The 19,990-nt window shown below is 45.6% G+C and overlaps 7 protein-coding genes across 7 annotated transcripts; 3 read left to right on the plus strand and 4 right to left on the minus strand.

The window, feature by feature from the left end:
• Positions 1–1,771: 1,771 nt before the first annotated feature.
• Positions 1,772–4,759, minus strand: LAJ45_00863 (uncharacterized protein; the record flags this gene model as incomplete). Its single annotated transcript, XM_046110462.1, has 1 exon — positions 1,772–3,037. The coding sequence occupies one exon, from the start codon at positions 3,035–3,037 to the stop codon at positions 1,772–1,774; it is 1,266 nt and encodes a 421-aa protein (XP_045977155.1).
• An 873-nt stretch (positions 4,760–5,632) lies between these two features.
• Positions 5,633–6,130, minus strand: LAJ45_00864 (uncharacterized protein; the record flags this gene model as incomplete). Its single annotated transcript, XM_046110463.1, has 1 exon — positions 5,633–6,130. One exon carries the CDS (start codon positions 6,128–6,130, stop codon positions 5,633–5,635), a length of 498 nt encoding a protein of 165 aa, XP_045977156.1.
• A 495-nt stretch (positions 6,131–6,625) lies between these two features.
• LAJ45_00865 (uncharacterized protein) lies at positions 6,626–7,701 on the plus strand (the record flags this gene model as incomplete). Its single annotated transcript, XM_046110464.1, has 7 exons — positions 6,626–6,906; positions 6,971–7,108; positions 7,162–7,225; positions 7,282–7,322; positions 7,379–7,436; positions 7,502–7,623; positions 7,677–7,701. The coding sequence occupies 7 exons, from the start codon at positions 6,626–6,628 to the stop codon at positions 7,699–7,701; spliced, it is 729 nt and encodes a 242-aa protein (XP_045977157.1).
• Positions 7,702–7,781: 80 nt separating this feature from the next.
• On the minus strand, positions 7,782–9,075 carry LAJ45_00866 (uncharacterized protein; the record flags this gene model as incomplete). The annotated part of the gene is made up of 5 exons (XM_046110465.1): positions 7,782–8,250; positions 8,321–8,634; positions 8,692–8,746; positions 8,801–8,809; positions 8,879–9,075. 5 exons carry the CDS (start codon positions 9,073–9,075, stop codon positions 7,782–7,784), a joined length of 1,044 nt encoding a protein of 347 aa, XP_045977158.1.
• Positions 9,076–9,576: 501 nt separating this feature from the next.
• LAJ45_00867 (uncharacterized protein) lies at positions 9,577–11,702 on the minus strand (the record flags this gene model as incomplete). Its single annotated transcript, XM_046110466.1, has 3 exons — positions 9,577–10,120; positions 10,180–11,554; positions 11,624–11,702. The coding sequence occupies 3 exons, from the start codon at positions 11,700–11,702 to the stop codon at positions 9,577–9,579; spliced, it is 1,998 nt and encodes a 665-aa protein (XP_045977159.1).
• Positions 11,703–13,208: 1,506 nt separating this feature from the next.
• Positions 13,209–13,868, plus strand: LAJ45_00868 (uncharacterized protein; the record flags this gene model as incomplete). The annotated part of the gene is made up of 3 exons (XM_046110467.1): positions 13,209–13,282; positions 13,482–13,729; positions 13,795–13,868. The coding sequence occupies 3 exons, from the start codon at positions 13,209–13,211 to the stop codon at positions 13,866–13,868; spliced, it is 396 nt and encodes a 131-aa protein (XP_045977160.1).
• A 2,873-nt stretch (positions 13,869–16,741) lies between these two features.
• LAJ45_00869 (uncharacterized protein) lies at positions 16,742–18,671 on the plus strand (the record flags this gene model as incomplete). Its single annotated transcript, XM_046110468.1, has 3 exons — positions 16,742–16,866; positions 16,977–17,137; positions 17,212–18,671. The coding sequence occupies 3 exons, from the start codon at positions 16,742–16,744 to the stop codon at positions 18,669–18,671; spliced, it is 1,746 nt and encodes a 581-aa protein (XP_045977161.1).
• Positions 18,672–19,990: the final 1,319 nt, after the last annotated feature.

Here is a 19,990-nt window from a genome sequence, read left to right on the forward strand (position 1 = left end):
CGTATCAAAGAGAGAAGAAAAGAAGCCCGAAGATCCTGATTTTCAGGGTTTGACTTCTTTTCGGTCGCGTGCTTCTGAGAGGGGCGATACAGGAAGAAGGCACTGCTGGACAAAGCTGATAAGGCAATAATGATTGAAGAAGGCGAAGCCAACCCTTTGTTTATTCTAATTTCCTGTAATGTCATGTATGTACTCGTACTTCTGTAATTTTATAGTCCCATACCAAAGGTCCATTGCGGAGCATTTGCTATTACCATAATCTTATCAGTGACGCGGGGAGACGAGAAGTGAAAAGCGTTCACCCGGAAAGAGGGGCAAATGAAACTCCCGATGACGCCAGAAAAACTCGTCCTATTCATGTCCAGAATATAACACCCGAGATTCACATACAAGTAGAATACGAGTCAGAATAGGACTACAGAACACTAGGAGGTATGGTATTGATTCCAAACCCTCTATAAAGATAAATCCTCAATTATCTTCAATTCACTCTACCATTCTCAAGCAGCGAACAGCGGGGAAAGCTTCATTCTAGCTCAAACCAACCTGATTCACAAACCGCGCATGGCTGCCTAGAATATCGAGGTACCTAAAGTACTCTATGTAGGTATGTCTCTATGTACCATGCCGTGCTGGTACAGCGGTGGGTAATAAGTCATCAGACCAAAATACACGTTTGCAGGCAAAATTGTGGCTAGGTCGTCCGATGACTTATTACCCACCGCTGTACACTTTGCACGGGAAATTGTAGTGGTATTACAAGGTATAGCAGAACCTAACAGTACTTGTGCATACAGATGTTGAATCGACGAAGTGCTGGGCCGGCCTAGGCATTTCTTTGCGTCAGCTATCTTTACCAACTTTGACTACACTTGCACTTCCAAGGTTTAATATTTGACATCCGCGCGCCAATGATCCGAAGCGAGCGGCATTTTATGATTAGATCCGACAAACGCCCCGGCCCTCGGCAGTCCTAACTACTGTATGTGCATAGATATCCTCTATGATATTGAGTTTACGATAAGCCCACCCTAAATACCACAATTTAAAATTGGAAACAATAAGAGATTCGCTGACTGTATGTACGTATGTAATAAACGTTTCGATAAACTCGAGTCCCCAGATTTCAATTCATAGGATCGAAAAGTCATTACTTCCCCTTGGTCAGTAATCGACTACATGTATGTAGTATCTTCAACTCATAAGCCTAACCTAATTGGGCTAGGTCTGTCACCAAGAGCCTTCCAATACATACATGTACATGTAGCCCAAAGAAGTGTGTTTGAATTTAATTGGGTAGAAATATGAGGGCAAATGGATAGCCCTAACCCTATAGAAAAGTCCCGCCAAGATCTTGTAGTGTCTAGATAGAGTACATCCCTATGTGTGTGTGAAGTCATTTCATTTCTAGTTTCTAGGTACAGAATGGTCGCATGCAGTATAAACTATGGCGTATAGAGTACATCCCTAACGTCGAACCTATTATACTTAAAATTAGCATACAGAAGTTCAAAATTGGCCCAACGGCGACTACCTCGCCACTCCACCCATCGATTCTCACTTTTTCTTATACAGACCCCTATTGTTTTCGGAAATCCAGGGATTGTTTGATTCTCTGGAATATCTAGAGATAAATACACTAATATCATCACAAAATCCCCCCAAAACAGCCTAACCCTAAATATTTACATTATATATAAAACTTAACTTCAAACGAACGGATGAGATTTTGAAAGAAAGTAAAACTCCGATAACTAAACCCCAGATCATATTACAGATAAGTCATATCCACCGGAAAGCTTCCCTTTATTTCCTCCTCACTCCCCTCTTCACTGATACCGACTGGTCTTTTCTTCGTAAAGTCCACTAATTTTGCTCGCTGTGTGACCAGAGGAGGTATAGGCATCTCACCCACTATACGAGTTGGCCGTTCCTCTTCAATACTAGGTCTTCCCATGGCTGGCCCCTGTGCTCGTGTGGAGGTCACCGCAACGCCGTACTCAAATGGCTCATAAGGATAATATGATGACCCTCCACGACTGTATGATGTAACACCGCTTTCTCTAGTAGAGTGTTTCGGATACCAGACCCTTTGTCCACTTTCATCAACCACATTTGAGAAGGCGCCATCTTCTTCAGCAGCCAAGCCCCTACTAGGATGATTCATAAACGACGATGAGGCCGCAAAATGAGATGGGAGAGCACTGTTATATCTTCGCAGCGGTGTCTCAGGGAGATTGAGCGATGAATATGTCCCGATAGTCTTCGTATAGCTATTCTCCCGAATCATTGTTTTGATGACATCGTCGATGACATCTTGGTCACCGTCGTTCGACTCGGCTCCAGTTGATGAGTGCACCTTTGAACCCCTTCTCCATGCTGTGGAAGACCCCGCGAAGAAAGGCGAAGAACCTCTCGCTCGTACTTGACTCGCCTTTTCAGCTCCCTCAGGAGATCCATCAACTAGCCTAACACTGGGTTGATGGACCTCATTTTTCTGGCTAACCTGTGGCACCTGATTGAAAATTTCGGTCGAAACAGTCTCAAAAGTCTCTTCACTCTCCCTGAATCTTTTACCTCCAGGCCAGCGGCTAGGTGAGACTACTGTCCTTTTCCAAGATCGTTTCGGGACACCATATCCTGGCGGTCCTCCAAATGAAGATTTACCGTGAACCGCGCTGTTCCCTTTGGCGGATGTGCTTGAGCGCCGTCTGGGGGCATGGCTATTGGCTCCCCAAGGGCGTGAGCTCGATCCTCGGGAGCCCGTTCGGTGATTTCCCGGAGCAATGTTTTCTCTTCGAGAATTAGATCGTGCAATCGCGGGATGTGTGCCCTTTCCTCGAGAACTTGAGCGGCCGACTGCGGGATATAGGGAATACAGTGGCCCTGTGGGGAACGAGATGCGATTCACGGGATGTTGAGAAAAGTTGATAGCTCCAACTGTACCACTATCACCGGCTGTCTCTGGTGTGGAAGGGATTAAAGCTGTATGTATAGGCGGCGAAGGTAAGTGCAGGATTGTCCCATCATTACTCATCATTGAACTCATGAACCCGTTCGATATTCTCCCGCTTCCATCAGTCGTGAAGTATCCAAAGCCCGATAAACGCCTCGGCGTCTCCAATTCTTTTTGGTTGCTTGAGGTGACTGCCCATGGTTGAGGGAGCTGTACAAAGGGCTGAGAGATTTCTGAACCTATGGGGGTTGTAGAGCGGCTGTAATAGGAATTCGAGTCTGTAGACCGACGGGTGGCAAAGTACCATATAAAGAGGAAACTACAGACTACAATAAGAGGTAGCACGGTTGCAAGGACAATTATTAGGGTTCTTTTGCGGCTACGTTTTGTGGAAGCTTCAGAATTGGTATCCGCCGTTCCCTTAGGGGGTTTAGCCTTAGGTGCTCCTGTACGGGTCACTGAGCTCGAAGTCGCTTTGGCTTCTGTTTGGCTTGCAGTGGTCCCAGTTGACATACTAGTTGGAGTAGCTGAAACTGATTCCACGCTGGTATCTCCGTCAACATTTAACGAAAAACTGCGAGACTCTGAAGGTTTTCCAATCGCTTGAGCAGACATGATGACCTGAACTCTGATAGATTCTTTCGGTGCTGTACCCTGAAATCGCAAGTTTTCAGCATCAAAAGTAATCCAGTCTACGTCCGGATTATACTTCACACTGAGCTTGACATTTTTGGCAGAGAGAGATTTTTGGTCAATCGAGTACACAAAATTCTCTCCGCCAGTGATGTTGAAATCAGGAATTCCTCCCTTAAATATAGCATCAGTTTTGTTCTTTGAGGTAACACTGATCTGGAGCTTTGCTTGTGCCTCGCCTCCGAAAACGTCGTGAGCCACGAGATTAACTGTTGTGGATTCTGTGCCCTTTGGTGGTGTTCCACTAAGCAAGAAGGTATCCGCATCGAACGAAAGCCAATCAGACCCGGTCACAGATAACGAACTCAAGTTCTCGAGCCCAATTGGCTCGCTGTCTAGTAAGATAGCATTTTGTGGAACTTTATAATTGAACAGGCCTCCGGAAGTTGCATTGGCAGTAAACAGTGTGTCTTTGAAATAGATGCGATGGGGCCCAACAACCATCTGAAATGATACGGATGGCCCGGCAAATCCTGGATAGTCGGTTGCTATTAGAGTAACATCGAAAGACTGCGGCGGGGCAATCAAAGACGTTAAATCAGGTGTCACCCCAGAAAACTTTAGGCGTCCTTGATCGAAATTAATCCACGACGGCAAAGGTGTATTTCCTGTCGAAACCGCCTCGTATTGTTTTACAGATCCAGAAGGGCCAAAAGTATCCTTTGAGAATGAGAACTCATACGGTTGTCCAGGGAAAAAAACGATTCCGCCTTTTCCATCTCTCATGCCGGCATTCTTTAGTTGAGAATCGATGTCTTTTTCTAACATTGGACCCGGTTCCGATGACACAACGAGTGTTGCTGGATGTGATGTTGACCCTGTCTGGTCTGTCGCAGTTATAACCACTTCAAAAGATCCAATATTATCTTGTTTCGGCGCGCCATATAGACTTCGTGAATTGCTGTCGAGCATCAGCCATGAAGGCCCGTTGGTGATATTGTATGATATAGGCTCTACACTTGAGGTAAAGGTCCATGGTGAGAACACGAACTTAAATTCTTCCGATACTCGAGCTACTGGTGGTACTTGTGAATTTATTGGGAAGGAAACTGATGGTGCTCCTGCAATAAGAGAGGCGTATGAAAGAATGATAATAACAAAAGCCACCATTATAGAGATTGACGAGAATCCTAACTTTCGTTAGCATATGCTGAATTCACGTACTACCAGTCAAGAATAAATAAAATACCTCACGAGCTCGTAGATTAACTCAAGAGATCCTTATTTCGATATGGGAAATAATTCGCTGGGTTGTGCACCAGCGGGCGGTATGAACAACAAGGAAAGAATGTATGGTATGAATGAGTGAGAATAGGCGATAAAAACCAAAAAGAAAGAACGACAGTGTACTATAGGTTCCAGGAAAGAATTTCAGAAACTCTTGGACGAAGAAATCCCCAAGCAATGATACTTGATACCAAGACTGTGAATTACTACAGTTTTTCGAAGGGACACTCAGCATCTCCCTTACGTTTGTAGATCCACATTGCTGGAACGCAAACTTTTCAAGTTACACCTAATATTCAGAAAGGGGACCATAGAAGATTTTTCCAGTACTATTCTCAAGAATTAACATATTTGGCATGTTGATGTTGGAATGGTATGAGGGTGGATAAACGGATGCAAGGGGTAGTTGACGGATGGGGACTTCAACTTAATAGCTGCAAATATATGATTGACGATACCAAAATTGATCACATTGGGATGATTTGTAATTGATTACCCTTCAAATTAAAAATCATGACTTCTAGACTTCTAGAGTAGCTGATGTATATCGTGAATAGCAACCTTTAACCATGCTAGATAAAGAATAGTTAGCAAAGGAAAGTCTATTTTTCATCAAGTAAAGTGTAAAAGCACAGATGAGACCCTATACCCATGAGATATTATTTCGCAGTACTAGTACACAATTAACAAACGTTGAGGGAAGGGTCGTTTCTAAAAACAGAAATTCGAAGTGACCTTACTTTGATTTTATCATTATCAATCACACAGGTTTATCTCCATCCTAAGTGCATCACGTCCACCGGAATAGTAATTTTCAATGAGCTCTCTCTTCTCAAATCCACACGCTTCATATAGCTTTCGTGCGATTTCTCTATTTTTATCAACCCAGAGGTCAATAGTTCCGGCCCCACCCTTCTTTAAGTCCACCAGGACAAGATCCATCATCCATCTCCCGATACCCTGGCCTCTTTTCTTTTCCACAACGCAGACCTTATGAATCCTTGTGACTAGTTTAGAACGTACGTACACAATATAGCCGCACAATTCGGGCTCGTTCTCGGTTTTAGTAAACGCGCAGTATAGATTTGTAGTCCTTTTCGGGAGCTCTGCGTTGAAGTCAAACGCTTCGTTTGGTGGGAACGACCGTTTTTCGGCTTGTTTGATGCTGTTGAGAAGAAAGTCCGAGCCCGAGCCTAATTTTTTCGAGGGTAGCTTAACAAATGCGAGCTTCGAAAGATCCATAATATCAGCCATTGTTAATTTGTGGTTCGAACTACATGTACGTTTAATCCTCCTGTCGGTGATCGAGCTTGACGTTGTTAGTCAAAAGTGAGAAGATTAGGGTTCCACGATGCAATGCTTAGTCATCATTGGTGACATTGGTGGACTTCACTTCTTCCCAGCGCAAATCGTCAATCCCCAAACCCGAGACTCGAAGTACATGTATGCAGGTGCTTTAATCTAATTGAAGTGCAGCTACAGTGGCCCCTGAAGTTTAAGCACGCAGACTGTACCTCTATTCGCTAGCGCTTACCACTCACAAAAGGACATTTCTTTCGTGTGAGATTCCTTTACTTGATTCATCTCGTTATACTATAAGAGGGGTGATAGTCGTCAATATTAAAAATTAAGTACATGTAGGCTCCTCCGCATTTGACCTGCCAAGCTTTGCGGCTCTGGTGAGGCTCTAGCGGGGTCCTCTTTACCCCGCCTCCTTCACCAGCCATCACTCTGCCCAACCGCTTTATCATGGATCTCTTCGGCGAAAATAGCGACAGTGAGGTTGAGCCCTTTGGGGCAGATCTTGTCGCCCCAGCTCCAATGCTACAAGCTCGTATCACGGAAACCACATTTAGTGGCCTTCTTGACTCACCTATCAAACTGCACGAGGATCTTGCGAAGGGATGCGGCGGACAAATATGGCCAGCGGGAGAAACCTTAACGAAATATATTCTGAGAAGATATAAAGATAATGGTGGTCTGAGGGGCAAGAGGATTGTAGAACTGGGTGCTGGGGGCGGATTGACAGGGTATGCACCAGTCTCTGCTGAATCCGTTACCAGAAAGTCCGGCGAAACCTGACCAATTCACTAGCCTTGGTATTGCAGCTGCATGCGATCTTCACGATAGCGAATTATTCATCACGGATATGGATGCGATGATCGATTTAATTCACAAGAACGTTGCACTTAACGGATTCGATAACAGAGTCAAAGTAGAATTACTAGACTGGTAAGCCAGTTAGATCCCCTAATGCAAAGTTGCAAATTTTAAAATTCTATCAGGAGCGAACCCATACCTGAGACAATAGCAAACAAGCCTGTGGATATTGTGCTAGCAGCAGACTGTGTATGATATGAAACTGTGCATATTAGCTACTAGCTGTGGTTAACCTTTTTTTTTAGGTTTATTACGAACCTGCGTTTCCTCTGCTAGAAAAAACTCTGTAAGTTAGATATTATACCACAAATAGGTCAAATACAAATGCTTATTAATGATTAGAGTAGACTTAGTGGGAGATGATACAATTGTATTCTTTTGCTTCAAGAAGAGGAGACGGGCAAGTAACCTCTCGATCTCAACAACATCTTTAATATTTTATAATACTAATAAATTGTTTAATAGGCGGACTTGACATTCATGAAAGCGATAAAGAAGAGACTGAATGTCCGTGAAATCAAGGACGAACCTGAATACGCCCAACACGACACAGATCATGAAACTTACACTCGAGAAAACATATTCTTGTAGTTCCACCCCTCCCCTATTGACCGATCGCGTATTAATATAGAGCATACAGGTACATTATGAGTAAAAAGAAATAAACGCCCTTTGAATCGTCGCTTATTCTGTACATAGAACCTGAGTGACATTTCATGAACCACGCCTCTCCGAGGCTCTCGGCTTAAACCTTTACCCCTAGATATTTCCTGATCCATCCCAATAAGCCATTTGTCACCTCTTCTGGTGCCTCCTCGCACAAAAAATGACCCACCCCATTCCCCACCCCTTTCGTACTCAACAACCCCTTACTTCCATGAACCCAATCATTCCATACTTTCTCTACTTCATACCGACTCCCCAAGTAACCCTCGCTATATAAAACATATGTCGGGCAATTAATCTTCCGGCCCCCCTTCTGATCCGCAACCTGCTCCGGGGCATCCACAAGCGCACCAGCACGGTAGTCGGCGCAGGATGCCGCAATTACGGAGGGCCGTTTGAAATATGCAGCATATATAGGAATACCAAGTGACACCTGCGGTTCTCCCGAGACTCCTGTCCATTTTCTTATCATATTATCAACGAATACATCACCTCCGAGCGCCCCGATCATATTCTCTGGCAACGGTGAAGGGGCTGCTAGGAAGGACCTGTGTTTCCAAGGGGGTTAGAGGCTTTCTGATTGTAAATAATAAGTACCAGTAGCTAGTCAATAAATACCAGTGAAAAGTTGCCGCCGCAACTGCAGGATCCGTAAATGATGCAAATTGAACAATCGTCGGAATGATGTCCAATAAAGCGACTCCTACTAGATCAAATCCATATTTCTCTTGGAGGAACCCCTCTGCTGCGTCAACAGCTAGACGATGAATAATCCTTGCACCCCTGTCATGTCCAAGTAGTATAATCTTCCTCTCCGGGGTATTGAGGAGTTTCTTGAGAGCTTCGAGAATGATATTTCCGATTGCACGCTTTGAGTAAGCCGCTGTGTTTGAGGGTGTAGCAGAATGAGTGGATTCTCCATATCCAGGAATCTTCATAAAATTATCAGTAGATTAAAATACAAAGAAGGATACTCACAATACACATACATCTGGTATGAACAATGGAATCTGTTCTGGTAGACGCTCTACTATGTAACGAAACCTATACTAGTGAGACTTTGCGGTCCAGTTCCTACCACTTAGATAAGATCTTTACATATTCATTCTGCCATCGTCGTATCAGCATAATCATTCCATAAGCTCTATACTTTCACAGGACTTTCGATTAACATACGATTGCGGGTAGCCGTGAATCATCACCAATACCGGTAGTTCTGCATTGTCTAAACTCCTGGTCCTCGCAACTACAGTTGCTCCAGAGCTTGTCTCTATTTTATGAACATCCGGAAGCAATCTGTAAATGGCCTGTGATGCCAACGGGTCCTCTGAGATCTCTGGAAGAGGCGGGATAACTCTGGTTGGTGTCGGCATGATCGATTAAGGTTATCCCAGGAAACTTGGGTCGAGATTTTTTGTATAAACTTGGTTAAGTACCTCGGGTAAAGATCACAAGCTACTGCAGGACGAAGCGGGGGTTCTTCTCCATAACCGATAGCTATTAGAATACTTCTTAAGCTACATATAAATATATTCTATGACCTCATAATCAAGTCTCTCCCACACTATGCCAAGCCCACTAATAATACCGGGACATCAACGCAGCATCATTACCCTAGTCCACCCCCCAAAAAAATAGACAAAAAAAAAGCCTTCCCAACCTAAACGAAGGAATCTAGAAATCTTCCATATCATATAGTGTCCCGCGCCCATGAACCCATTTTTAAAATAAAAAAACTCCTAGCCCAGTATACTTCCCTTCCTTCCCCTAGAGCACACCCGCAAAAAGATAGAAAATAAAGCAAGCAAACAAACCCCCCCCCCAATTACGTAGACGATTAGATGCATAATAATGATAGCTTTCGGAGAAGGTACTTAACCATTCTGCCTCTTCTTTCTCGCATATCCCACAAGACTCTCGATGACCGTTTCAAAAGTCTCCTTATCGCCAATTGCACTCTCGCGCTTCCTGAGCCAATATGTAAGCACCTCGCCGGCAATCTGTGTTACTTTCTCCAATTCCTTCACATGCTCCTGAAGCTCTTCCACTGTCAATCCACTCAATGCTACGTCGCTCGTACTACATAATATCCTGGCACTCGGAACGTCAAGAGATTCAGGTCCAATCCCTCCATTCTTGTTTTTATCATCCGCCGCAGCCTTCCTTGCACGTGAAGAAGGACGTGATGATCTTGACTGTGAGCTCGAACGAGACCTGTGACCATCGTCACCCGAGGAACGACGGAGAGTATTGATGGATGGGAGGACAAGCTTTTTCTGTTTAGTTTCTGCAGGGAGAATTTCATCAAGGTCGACAGGCACACCGAGTGAAACGAGGAAGAGACGACGGATACGAGAGATTTTCCAGTTAGGGGGTTGTAAAGGTGGCGGAGCGACAAGTTGATTCCAAAGTGATAAACTGTGACACAAATTAGTATATATGCTCATACAAAGTCATGTAAGATTAGTAAGCCTTACCTTCTTTCCGTGAGGAAACAGCTATCCTCTACTGGCGCGAGCTTGGTTTTCTTGCCTGTCGGGAACATGATCTCCAATGATTCGGAAACAGCTTTGATAATTGCTTCCGCTCCACCGAGCTCTTTGTGGTCGAGTACTGGAACAGAAATCACCGGCTTTAACGGTGCAGGGGGTTGTTGGGTGGGCTGTGGAGTTTCTATGGGTACCGGTTCAAAATCGGTGGTAGTTCCGCCAAACCCCTCAAAATCGTCAAATTCCTCCCCCTCTACCACTTCGCCGAAATCGTCGAAATCGTCATCCCCAAAATCATCATCTGCTTCTTCATTCTCTCGGAAATCCCCAAAGTCTGCTGAAGGAGTCACTGGCGATGGCGGGACAGACTTTCGACTCTTACGTGATGCCGCGGACGATTTTCGCCGCCGAGGGGCAGTATGTTCCTCAAAGCCCGTAGAAAATGTAGGGGATAGTGCAGATGTATTAGGAATGTCGTTCTCAGCTGCATCGAGGTCGACTGTAAGTGAGGCTTTGGATACTGGCATCTCCAAAAAGCCACCACTCATAACAACAGTGCTTTCGTCGCCAGCCATGGCCCCTTCTCTTTTCCCAATGGAATCCATTTTCCCGAAACTCGGGCTTGCACTTCGTGCTCGTGTGTACATTGGGTTCGACAATGCCTCTTCACCTTTATTCACACTTGGGCTCACACTTCTTGCCCTTCCATGTAAAGGGGCCACAACTGGCGTCCCGCCATCCTGGACCATCTTCTCGATTTTCTCACGCTGGGTCTGTACTCTTCTTGTGATCCGATCTTCCTCTTCATTCCATCGTACGATAATATCCGGTTGGGCATCCGCTGCCCGTTTCTCGTATGCTTCTGTACCAGGGACCTCTCCATGATATGGCTTATCCTCCTCGATTCTTTGTACGACCATCGTAGGTATCGGACTAGGAGACCGGTCTACATCGGGATGTAGACCGGCTAATCTCTCCTTCAGCGTTTCTGTCACTGTTACTTTCCCGTCACTGGAAGTGTTGTCGGTTCTTTCTAAAACAGTGACTGGAACACCTGATCTTGGCGTTTCGGGAGTTGATTCCACGTTATTGTCGTCATCGGCATCGCAGTCACTTCCACCGAATGCTCCGGGTATGGTAATGTTCATTGATCTACGCTTCTTGGGGGTCTCGGCACCGTCAGGCACTCTTGTGTCGTCGTCCGAGAGATCTTCGAAAGGCTCTGTCCCAAAAGTCTCATCTAACTTGGGCATATCTGTGGGCGGTATGGGTATCGTGGGGGATGGTGTGGTGTCTGAGTCGCTCATTTCTGACTCGCGGCCCTCTTGCGCGTCTGAGAAGTGGTCGTCGTTGGAAGAATTGTCTGCGAAAGACTCGGTCTTAGAAGATGCAAGTTGGAGATGGGGCTCAAGTAGACTAGAGGGATACTTACAGCCGCTTGGAAGATCAGCTGGAGATTGGAAAGAGTCGCGAAAGAGTGTTGGGGCAGGTGATGGTGGAGGCTCAGCCATTGTATGGTGGTGTTGGCTTAACTACTGTAATAACCAGGCGATGAGCTTGTCTGTGGGGGAAGATGGGTTATTATTTAGAACCCGGGGTGGAGGGGACAGATGGCAGATGCTGCACAGTATTGTCGCTGGATTCGTCGTGTATGTATATGAGGTGCTGACAGGGATTATTTTGCCCTATGAATGACAATTTTTCAGATGAGAGGCCTCAGCGCCCTTGACGGATCCAGATAATTGTGCGCCGCAGCAGCCGGGGGGAGTTCTATGTATCTATTTTTTTTTTAATGGCTCATCTGTTGGATTCGATACACATCTGAATCCCTCTTCGCTCAGTAACCCCGGGATGAGTTGGTAGGTACCCAAGCCAGCGCGGATTTACTCTACGAGCACAGGTATCTAAGAGGGATTGCCGAGCGAGCGGGTAGGCCCTTGTTTCTACTATCAACAACCCTGAAAACCACCTATGCTAGGATCGAGATCGAGATGTGGACAAAGACAATTACCGATGGGACGGACGTACCTACTTTTGTTTTTTCTGTCTCCTTTTCCATGAACGGTCAAAACGGCAAATATTATGTATCATCACATCTCGTATCTGAGAACCCAGTCCTAAAGAGAAAATCCTAATGCTGCTGCGCATAAAGGAATGATTGGATCGAGCAACTTCACCTCTCATCTTTTTTTTTTTTGAGTACACCTTTACCTTAGCTTCCTATCACATGGGTTGACAGAGTAAAGAGAGCTGAATGGTGATTCAGTAACTCCACTGTCGAACGCCTCTACACAAATTTGATTCAAATGGACGGAGTGAAAACTGTCGCCCCACGTCGATCATCGAACCAACAGAAATCCCCAAGCGGTGGATGAAGGTGGAACCAAAAGCCTTCGGACTCAAATTCCCAAAAGAGATTATTATACCCAGAACTGCCTGTTATGTTCAGTAAAAGCAAAAATCCCATATGAAATATATTCACACGATAATAATACAGATCCTGAAAAGGCGGAGGACTTCGCAAAGTTTAAGACCATATCATCATGATCATCTAAAACGAGTCATACTACACGTAGGGCCTCGCCGTACTATATTCGATTCTAAAACGTTTTTCGGGCTGTCCTAAGTGTAATTTCATAGCGTTTCCGAGCACAACCAATATTGCATGGCATACAAAAAGGATGGATTTGACGCTTTTTTGTATGGTATGTAATAGCAGTCGTGTTCGGAAACATCATGAATTTACGAGTATTTCGGGCAGTAGGAACGGATCAGGGTCAGGTTTTCTTAGGGTAGAAACCTACCATGCCGGGTAACCTCAAATAAACAACAGCAGTCACTAGCTCACACAAATTATGCACCCCGGGCACACAGGCAACTTGTCCAGCTAGGCGAATTGGTTTGTGAATACCACCAAATTTCTGCACCCGACGACGACCACGACAATATCCCTCGACGCCCTTCCCGACAACCAAGCCGGTTTCAACGAAGTTCAGTAAATTTTTGAAAAATTCAATATGGCCGACCCTGTCACTCTGAGGACCCGCAAGTTCCTGAGGAATGCCCTTTTGGGAAGGAAACAGATGGTGGTGTATGTTATCCCATTTGCTACCTTTATTTGTGTGCCGGGGAAGTGTTATCGGTAAAGAGCTGGAAGAAGAGAAATGAGAGATTTGAATGGTCATTGGGTGGATATAAAAGCTGGAAACTGGCTTGGACCGGGATATTGAAGGATTTTTTAGACATCGCGAAATATTGATTGAAACTGACTTGGCCACTTAACTCAACAGTGATGTTCTCCACCCCAACCGACCCAACGTCTCCAAGGATGAGCTTCGCTCTAAGCTTGCTGAGCTCTACAAGGCCGACAAGAGCCAGGTCTCTGTCTTCGGATTCCGCACCCAGTTCGGTGGCGGAAAGTCCACCGGCTTCGCTTTGATCTACGACTCCCACGACGCTCTGAAGAAATTCGAGCCCCACTACCGCCTTGTCCGTTACGGTGACGCCACCAAGATCGAGAAGGCGTCTCGTCAACAACGTATGTTACTTTTATTTCCATGTATGTGTGGTGGGAGGCTGACCTATGGCGTCTTCAAAACACAGGCAAGCAGCGCAAGAACAAGGCCAAGGAGGTACGGGGAACCCACGGAAAGAAGGTCAGCAAGGACAAGAAATAAACGGTCTGGGACGCAAATTAAAAATAAACTACAATTCAAAAGCTGGGTTTGGTTCTCGGGTGTGGTGGGAAGGTTGCGTGATTGGGGTTCTTCTACTGTTCAACTATGGAAAATAGATAATTGGGTTCTCATTTTCCACCTGGTTGGGTCGCCCAAATCAATCTCCCGTCATCAACCTAAATACCAAAAAATGGGGGGAGTTCGTTTCGTCAAATCTTTGCTAGCTTTGGTTTTTTACTGTCTGTATAAAATGCATTTTTGCGGGTTTTCCATTGACTTCGTAACACGGGTTTGCCTATAGATAGCTAAATTTGATGATTCTGTTGCGCCACAGCCTCTTTACGAGGAAAGTTTAGATCCCAGAGTACAATCTTTACGCGCCATGGCCTGCCCACCATCCCAGCTACGTAGAGCACAGCTTCACATGCTAAAATACGTTCGGTGACTGTGAATACGACCTGTGATTAAATTGATATTATTGCAATATTGGGTCACACTATATCACTCGGGAAATCCCCCTTCTTCGAGTATACATAGCCCAGACATCCACCTAGCTCACACCCAGCGCATCAAATACGCAATACCCTCTAACGATTATTCTCAAGATAACCCACCGGCACAACATCAAGATCTGGGTTAGCCTATCTTTGTGGTCCAAGCTAATTTTCTACAGCTGAGCTCTTGAGCAACTAAGACAAATGAATCTGTTTCTCGGCCAATCATTCAACGGACGCTTCATGTGCCGAGAAACTGGCACATAGGAGGAATGGTTTGATTTATTAGCCTAGGTCGTTAATTGGTCCGGGTGACTGATTCTGAGTAATGGAGGCCCTGCTACTTAGATTGTTAGTAACTAGGTATGTGGCCTAGTGTTTCCATGCCGCAACAGCACGCTACACTCGTGTCCCTGGAACAAGATTTACTTCTCGGACCCCCATTCTATGGGATCGATCGTTGGCGCCATATTAACTTTAGGTTGATCTATCGAGATCAGGGCTTCAAATTATCGAGTCCCTCTATTTGATAATACTTATTATATATTGTTAATACTAGATATCAATTCCCGTGGAAAAGGGTACTCTGGGCTCGATATAGAAGGCCATTAACGAGTCTGAGCGAACATAGATCTGGAGATACCACTACATTCCCATAAGGCGGTTTAGGGTTTCGGGAGCCCCGTGAAAGAAAAACTGCCGGAACGGATGGATAGGACTCGCATTTAGGTGTCATGTAACATCTCAGGCAATATAGATGAACCACATCACCGGTTACAATGCCTTAGAACCCCACGAGACTAGGGGTGTACTGTCTACGTCTCTGACTCGGCAAAAGCGGATGCTTCAGAAGGTCATCAATGAATCCGAGTGAACCCTCTACCAGTAGAGATGGAATATCACAGAGATGGTGGTAGGATCGTGGTTGAGGTGGTGAGCCCCAATGAGGCCTAACAGAGGCCCAAGAGCGGTCTCATGCCTACCTACTTTCTTCCAGATGTCTTAATACCGGACATTGGGCAGCAGATGGAACATTCGTTTATCTCGCGGCATCTTTACCGATGAGGTCAGAGCACACCCAGCTCAGGCTTCCCAGCCTATGGAAAGAAAATAAAGCAAATGCAAATGCAAAGACGATAGGAGAAAAGTCTCAACGTCACACATGGAGTACCCCATGCTGGTAATTTCAAACCAAACATGTCAACTGGACGGATGACAGCTCCGGTCTTACGGTATAACCGCACAGATCCAAACACCTCGGTTGGTGATTCAGGTTTGTACGCCATCCACATCGTCGTTGTTGTCAAGTCGTGGGCATTTCCACAATAGAGAATTCACGGTACCTCCATATTAAGCCCATCCATGGTTCATCTGATGTCTGTGCTAATTTATCTTCTGAAGCGGTCTTGCCGAACCTTTACCCTATCTTGGGAGAGTCTCCGAATGGTTTTTTTCAAACCTCTGATCCAGGACCTCCGACCAACCAGTTCTGGCAAGCAGACTCGGTCATGTTACATCACTCGAATTAATACACGCACGTATCTGGCATAGGCATTTGACGTCTTGAGTAAACTTCAGTGGGATGCGTAAATGTTTGATGTGCACTACGCGCATGCGTTCCTAGGATAAAACTCCTTTCTTCAGACCTTGATATATGGTCACTACATGTACATGTATAAAGGATGTAGGTTCTTTCACAATGGACATAAATCAGCCTAGGAGAAAATGTATACCCCAGAGTATCATTTTATAAAAGTTAAGAGCCGGGACGAACCCAACGTATGGGAATCTATGGGCAGGTGTTTTCGTTTTTCGTGTTGTTAGGGTACATGTAGTTACCAGGGATGAGACATCGAACCCTTAGTTTCCTCCTTAGTATTGTCATCCCGGTGCGTTTGGTGAATTGTAAATCAAGTCAACCACGGTAATCGGCTCCGTCCTGGTGCCTCTCACGGCTGATGGTTCCGGACATATGGGGCCTGGGGAAATGAACTATAATGTTTTGTTTTGTTTCCGTGGAATTGGGATTCTAGGTCCCGACGAGAGCTGGCAGATCTGCATGTTTGCTCGGTGAGTATGAATATTTCCCCACGGCGTTCAGTTCTCTGTCTCCAGGTCCGGGGGACGGGACGAGTCCAGGATTAGGAAAAGACAGACTGCCGTGCCCTGCCAAGATCGATGCACAACAGCCCCACAAACAAAGCTATTGTTAGGGGCTCAACAACAACCCAGGAAAAAAGTTCTTCTGCAAAAAAAAAGTGTGCCCGTCCACACCTGCAAAGTCCCTTCCTCAACCTCTTCCAACCAACTTCAATCACAACGCTCAAACCCCGTGTTAATCAATCACACCCCCCCCCCCCCACGAGGATAGAAGAGACAATGACGTTTTTAATTCTTACCGAAACCAGTGCTGGTTATGCTCTTTTCAAGGCCAAGGACAAGAAATTGTTAAAGAAGAATGACCTTGCTGGCGAGATGAGCACACCTGAGGGCGCTGCTGGACTGTATGTTTCTCTCTTACCGTTTGGCTTTATGATATGGGAGTGTATACTCCCAATGCATAGGAGGATCAATTAAGGCGAAAACAATAGCTGACATCTCAATTCATATAAAGATTGAAGTTGAAGCAATTCGCAAAGTTCGACAGTGCTGCTACTGCGCTAGAAGAAGTAACTGCAATTGTAGAGAACAAGGTTTCGCCTATGCTCTCAAATCTTTTGGAATCGGTCAAGGATGAGAAGAAGGCTTCACTCGTTGTCGCTGACCCTAAATTGGGTATGTTTTACCATCCACCCCACCTTTGGTTTTGTTTCGATCTGTGGTTTTGCCAGTATCCTAACATGTTGCAGGAATTGCCATCAACAAGCTCCCTGGTCTCTCATTCACCATAATATCTGATTCCAGCACCCATGACCTGTACCGAGCGATCCGCGAGCACCTCACCGCGCTCATTCCCGGTCTCACACCCTCAGACGTCTCCACCATGTCACTGGGTCTCTCCCACTCCCTGTCACGCCACAAGCTCAAGTTCAGCCCTGATAAGGTCGACACCATGATCGTTCAGGCGATCGCCCTTCTCGATGATCTCGATAAAGAGCTCAACATCTACGCTATGCGTGTCAAGGAATGGTACGGATGGCATTTCCCCGAAATGGGCAAAATCATCAACGACAACTTGGCATACGCCAAAGTAATCAAGACTATGGGCATGCGATCCTCGGCTTCCACAACTGATCTCTCGGAGATCCTCCCTGAGGAGATTGAGACCGCCCTCAAGGCTGCCGCCGAGGTTTCTATGGGCACAGAGATCACCAATGAGGACTTGAACAACATCACCCTTCTTGCTGAGCAGGTTATCTCATTCACCGAGTACAGACAGCAATTGTCATCCTACTTGTCAGCCCGTATGTCAGCTATTGCGCCCAATTTGACTGTTCTTGTCGGAGAACTTGTCGGGGCTCGTCTCATCGCCCACGCTGGTTCTCTGATGAACCTTGCAAAATCACCTGCCTCAACTGTCCAGATTCTTGGTGCCGAGAAGGCGCTCTTCAGAGCGTTGAAGACTAAGCATGATACCCCTAAGTATGGTTTGATCTACCACGCTTCCCTCATTGGTCAATCAACTGGAAAGAACAAGGGCAAGATCGCCCGTATGCTCGCAACTAAGACCACTCTTGGTCTGAGAGTTGACGCTCTCACTGAGGACAAGGATGAGTCCGCTGCTCTCGGTCTTGCCATGCGCGCCCAGGTTGAGAACCGTGTCCGCAAGCTTGAGGGCAAGCCACTTGTTCCTCGAGGTGCGAATGCCAATGCTACTCCTGTTGGTGGCGCTAGGCAACCCGGCAAGTGGGAGATCAAGGAGGCTAAGAAGTACAACCCTGACGCTGATGCCGTTATGGAGGATGCACCATCTGCCGCACAGGCTGTCGCGGAGGCTGCTGTCAAGGCCATCAAAGACGATGTTGAGATGGACACTGACTCCGAGGACTCCGAGGACTCCGAGGCCGAAACAAAGAAGAAGAGCAAGAAGGATAAGAAGGGAAAGAAGAGGGAGGAGACGATCGTTGCCGTTCTTCCTTCGGCACCCACCCCTGCTGCCGAGTCATCGGAGGACGAGGAGACGGACGAGGAGGCAAGGAAAAAGGCCGAGAAGAAGGCAAAGAAGGAAGCAAAGAAGGAAAAGAAAGATAAGAAAGAAGACAAGTCTAGTAAGAAGAGACGGAAAGAGGCTGAGACCGACGGCGAAGTCGACAAGAAGAAGAGTAAGAAGGACAAAGATGGGAAGAAGAAGAAGAGCAAGTCGGAATAAATATAGCAAAGCAGCATGGACGGGCGGGCGAGTGGAAGGAGTTAAAATTTCTTAGGTGGTGCTGGATGGCTTGCTCTTGTAGTATACTCTCGAACTGTGTCTTGGTTTTTTCTTTCTTTCTTTTCCTCTCTCTTCTTCATGTGGTTTGTCTCTTATTTCTTGATGTACTTTTTTTTCTCTTTGCACTATTATGTAGTCTTTTTACTTCTTCCTTTCTTTATATTGATTTCCTTTTGGTTTGTATGTGCTTTGCCGGGCCAAAAAAAAGTATTGTGTAGAATCCAAAATTAACAAAACGGAAATTCATGAAATACTTATGTACAGCGACAGGTAATAAGTGATGGGACGACATGAGGTACGGTTATACCTGCAAATACCGTATGTTGGTGGCGTTTTACCCAAAACGGGTATCACTGTGTCTCAGCCGGTTCCATCACATATTACCTGCCGCTGTACGTACCCATTATCATTACTTCATGGATTAGCATTGGAAATCAATGGATGGAACAGTTTAGGAAGCCTCTGTCTATTAACACTTTACCATGGAGAAATACATACATGTGTCTAAAGACCCGAGTTTTATATGTAAATACGTAGAGTAGGTAGTAGCTTGAGGAATGATCCTTGAGGTTGTTTCCTTGGCTCTCGCTCTAGTCAAGGAAACAAGACTTACCATCCAGTCAGAAGCCTTTCCCATGAGTGTCCTTGCGTAATATTTGTGATATTTGCCCTCAACCACAGCGCTAAACTACCCCTATCTCCAGGTTAAGTAATTGTCTCCTGCCATCCCTACTTGAGATTTAGAGATCTCATGGTTACCTTAATTATGATTGCTTAAAAAGCGGCATCGGGAGTTTGAAACGTTATTGTGATTCTGTGTCTGCGCCGGGGGGGCTTATTGATGGTTATATACACGCATTGTCGTTGAGTTGATGCCAAGATGTGAAGTTGGAGCGAGTGACAAAATATGCTTCTGGCATTCTCCCAAGACTCTTGGGGTCTCACCAAACTCCCCCAGATGCACACACACAAATCATATCTACAGTAGAAACAGGGTCACAACTCAGTTAATGGCAAACTTTGGCCGATGACAAATGACCAACCAGGGCAAATGATACAAGATCGATCATGCTCTCGCACCCGGCCATTAGGGTCATGCTATCTCACCCGCACATAATAGCTCATCTGTGCATTTCTGTTTTCTTTACCTCGTGCAAAACGGCTATGTAGGCACTTTACTTATTTCGTATATTTATTCTTTGTCGCCTGTGATTTACTTTCTTTATCCTGTATTGTGCTTGCAAATAGACTGGTAAGGC

This window comes from Morchella importuna, assembly GCF_003444635.1.
Source record: "Morchella importuna strain M04M26 chromosome Unknown Morimp01GS001, whole genome shotgun sequence".
Taxonomy (NCBI): Eukaryota; Fungi; Ascomycota; class Pezizomycetes; order Pezizales; family Morchellaceae; genus Morchella; species Morchella importuna.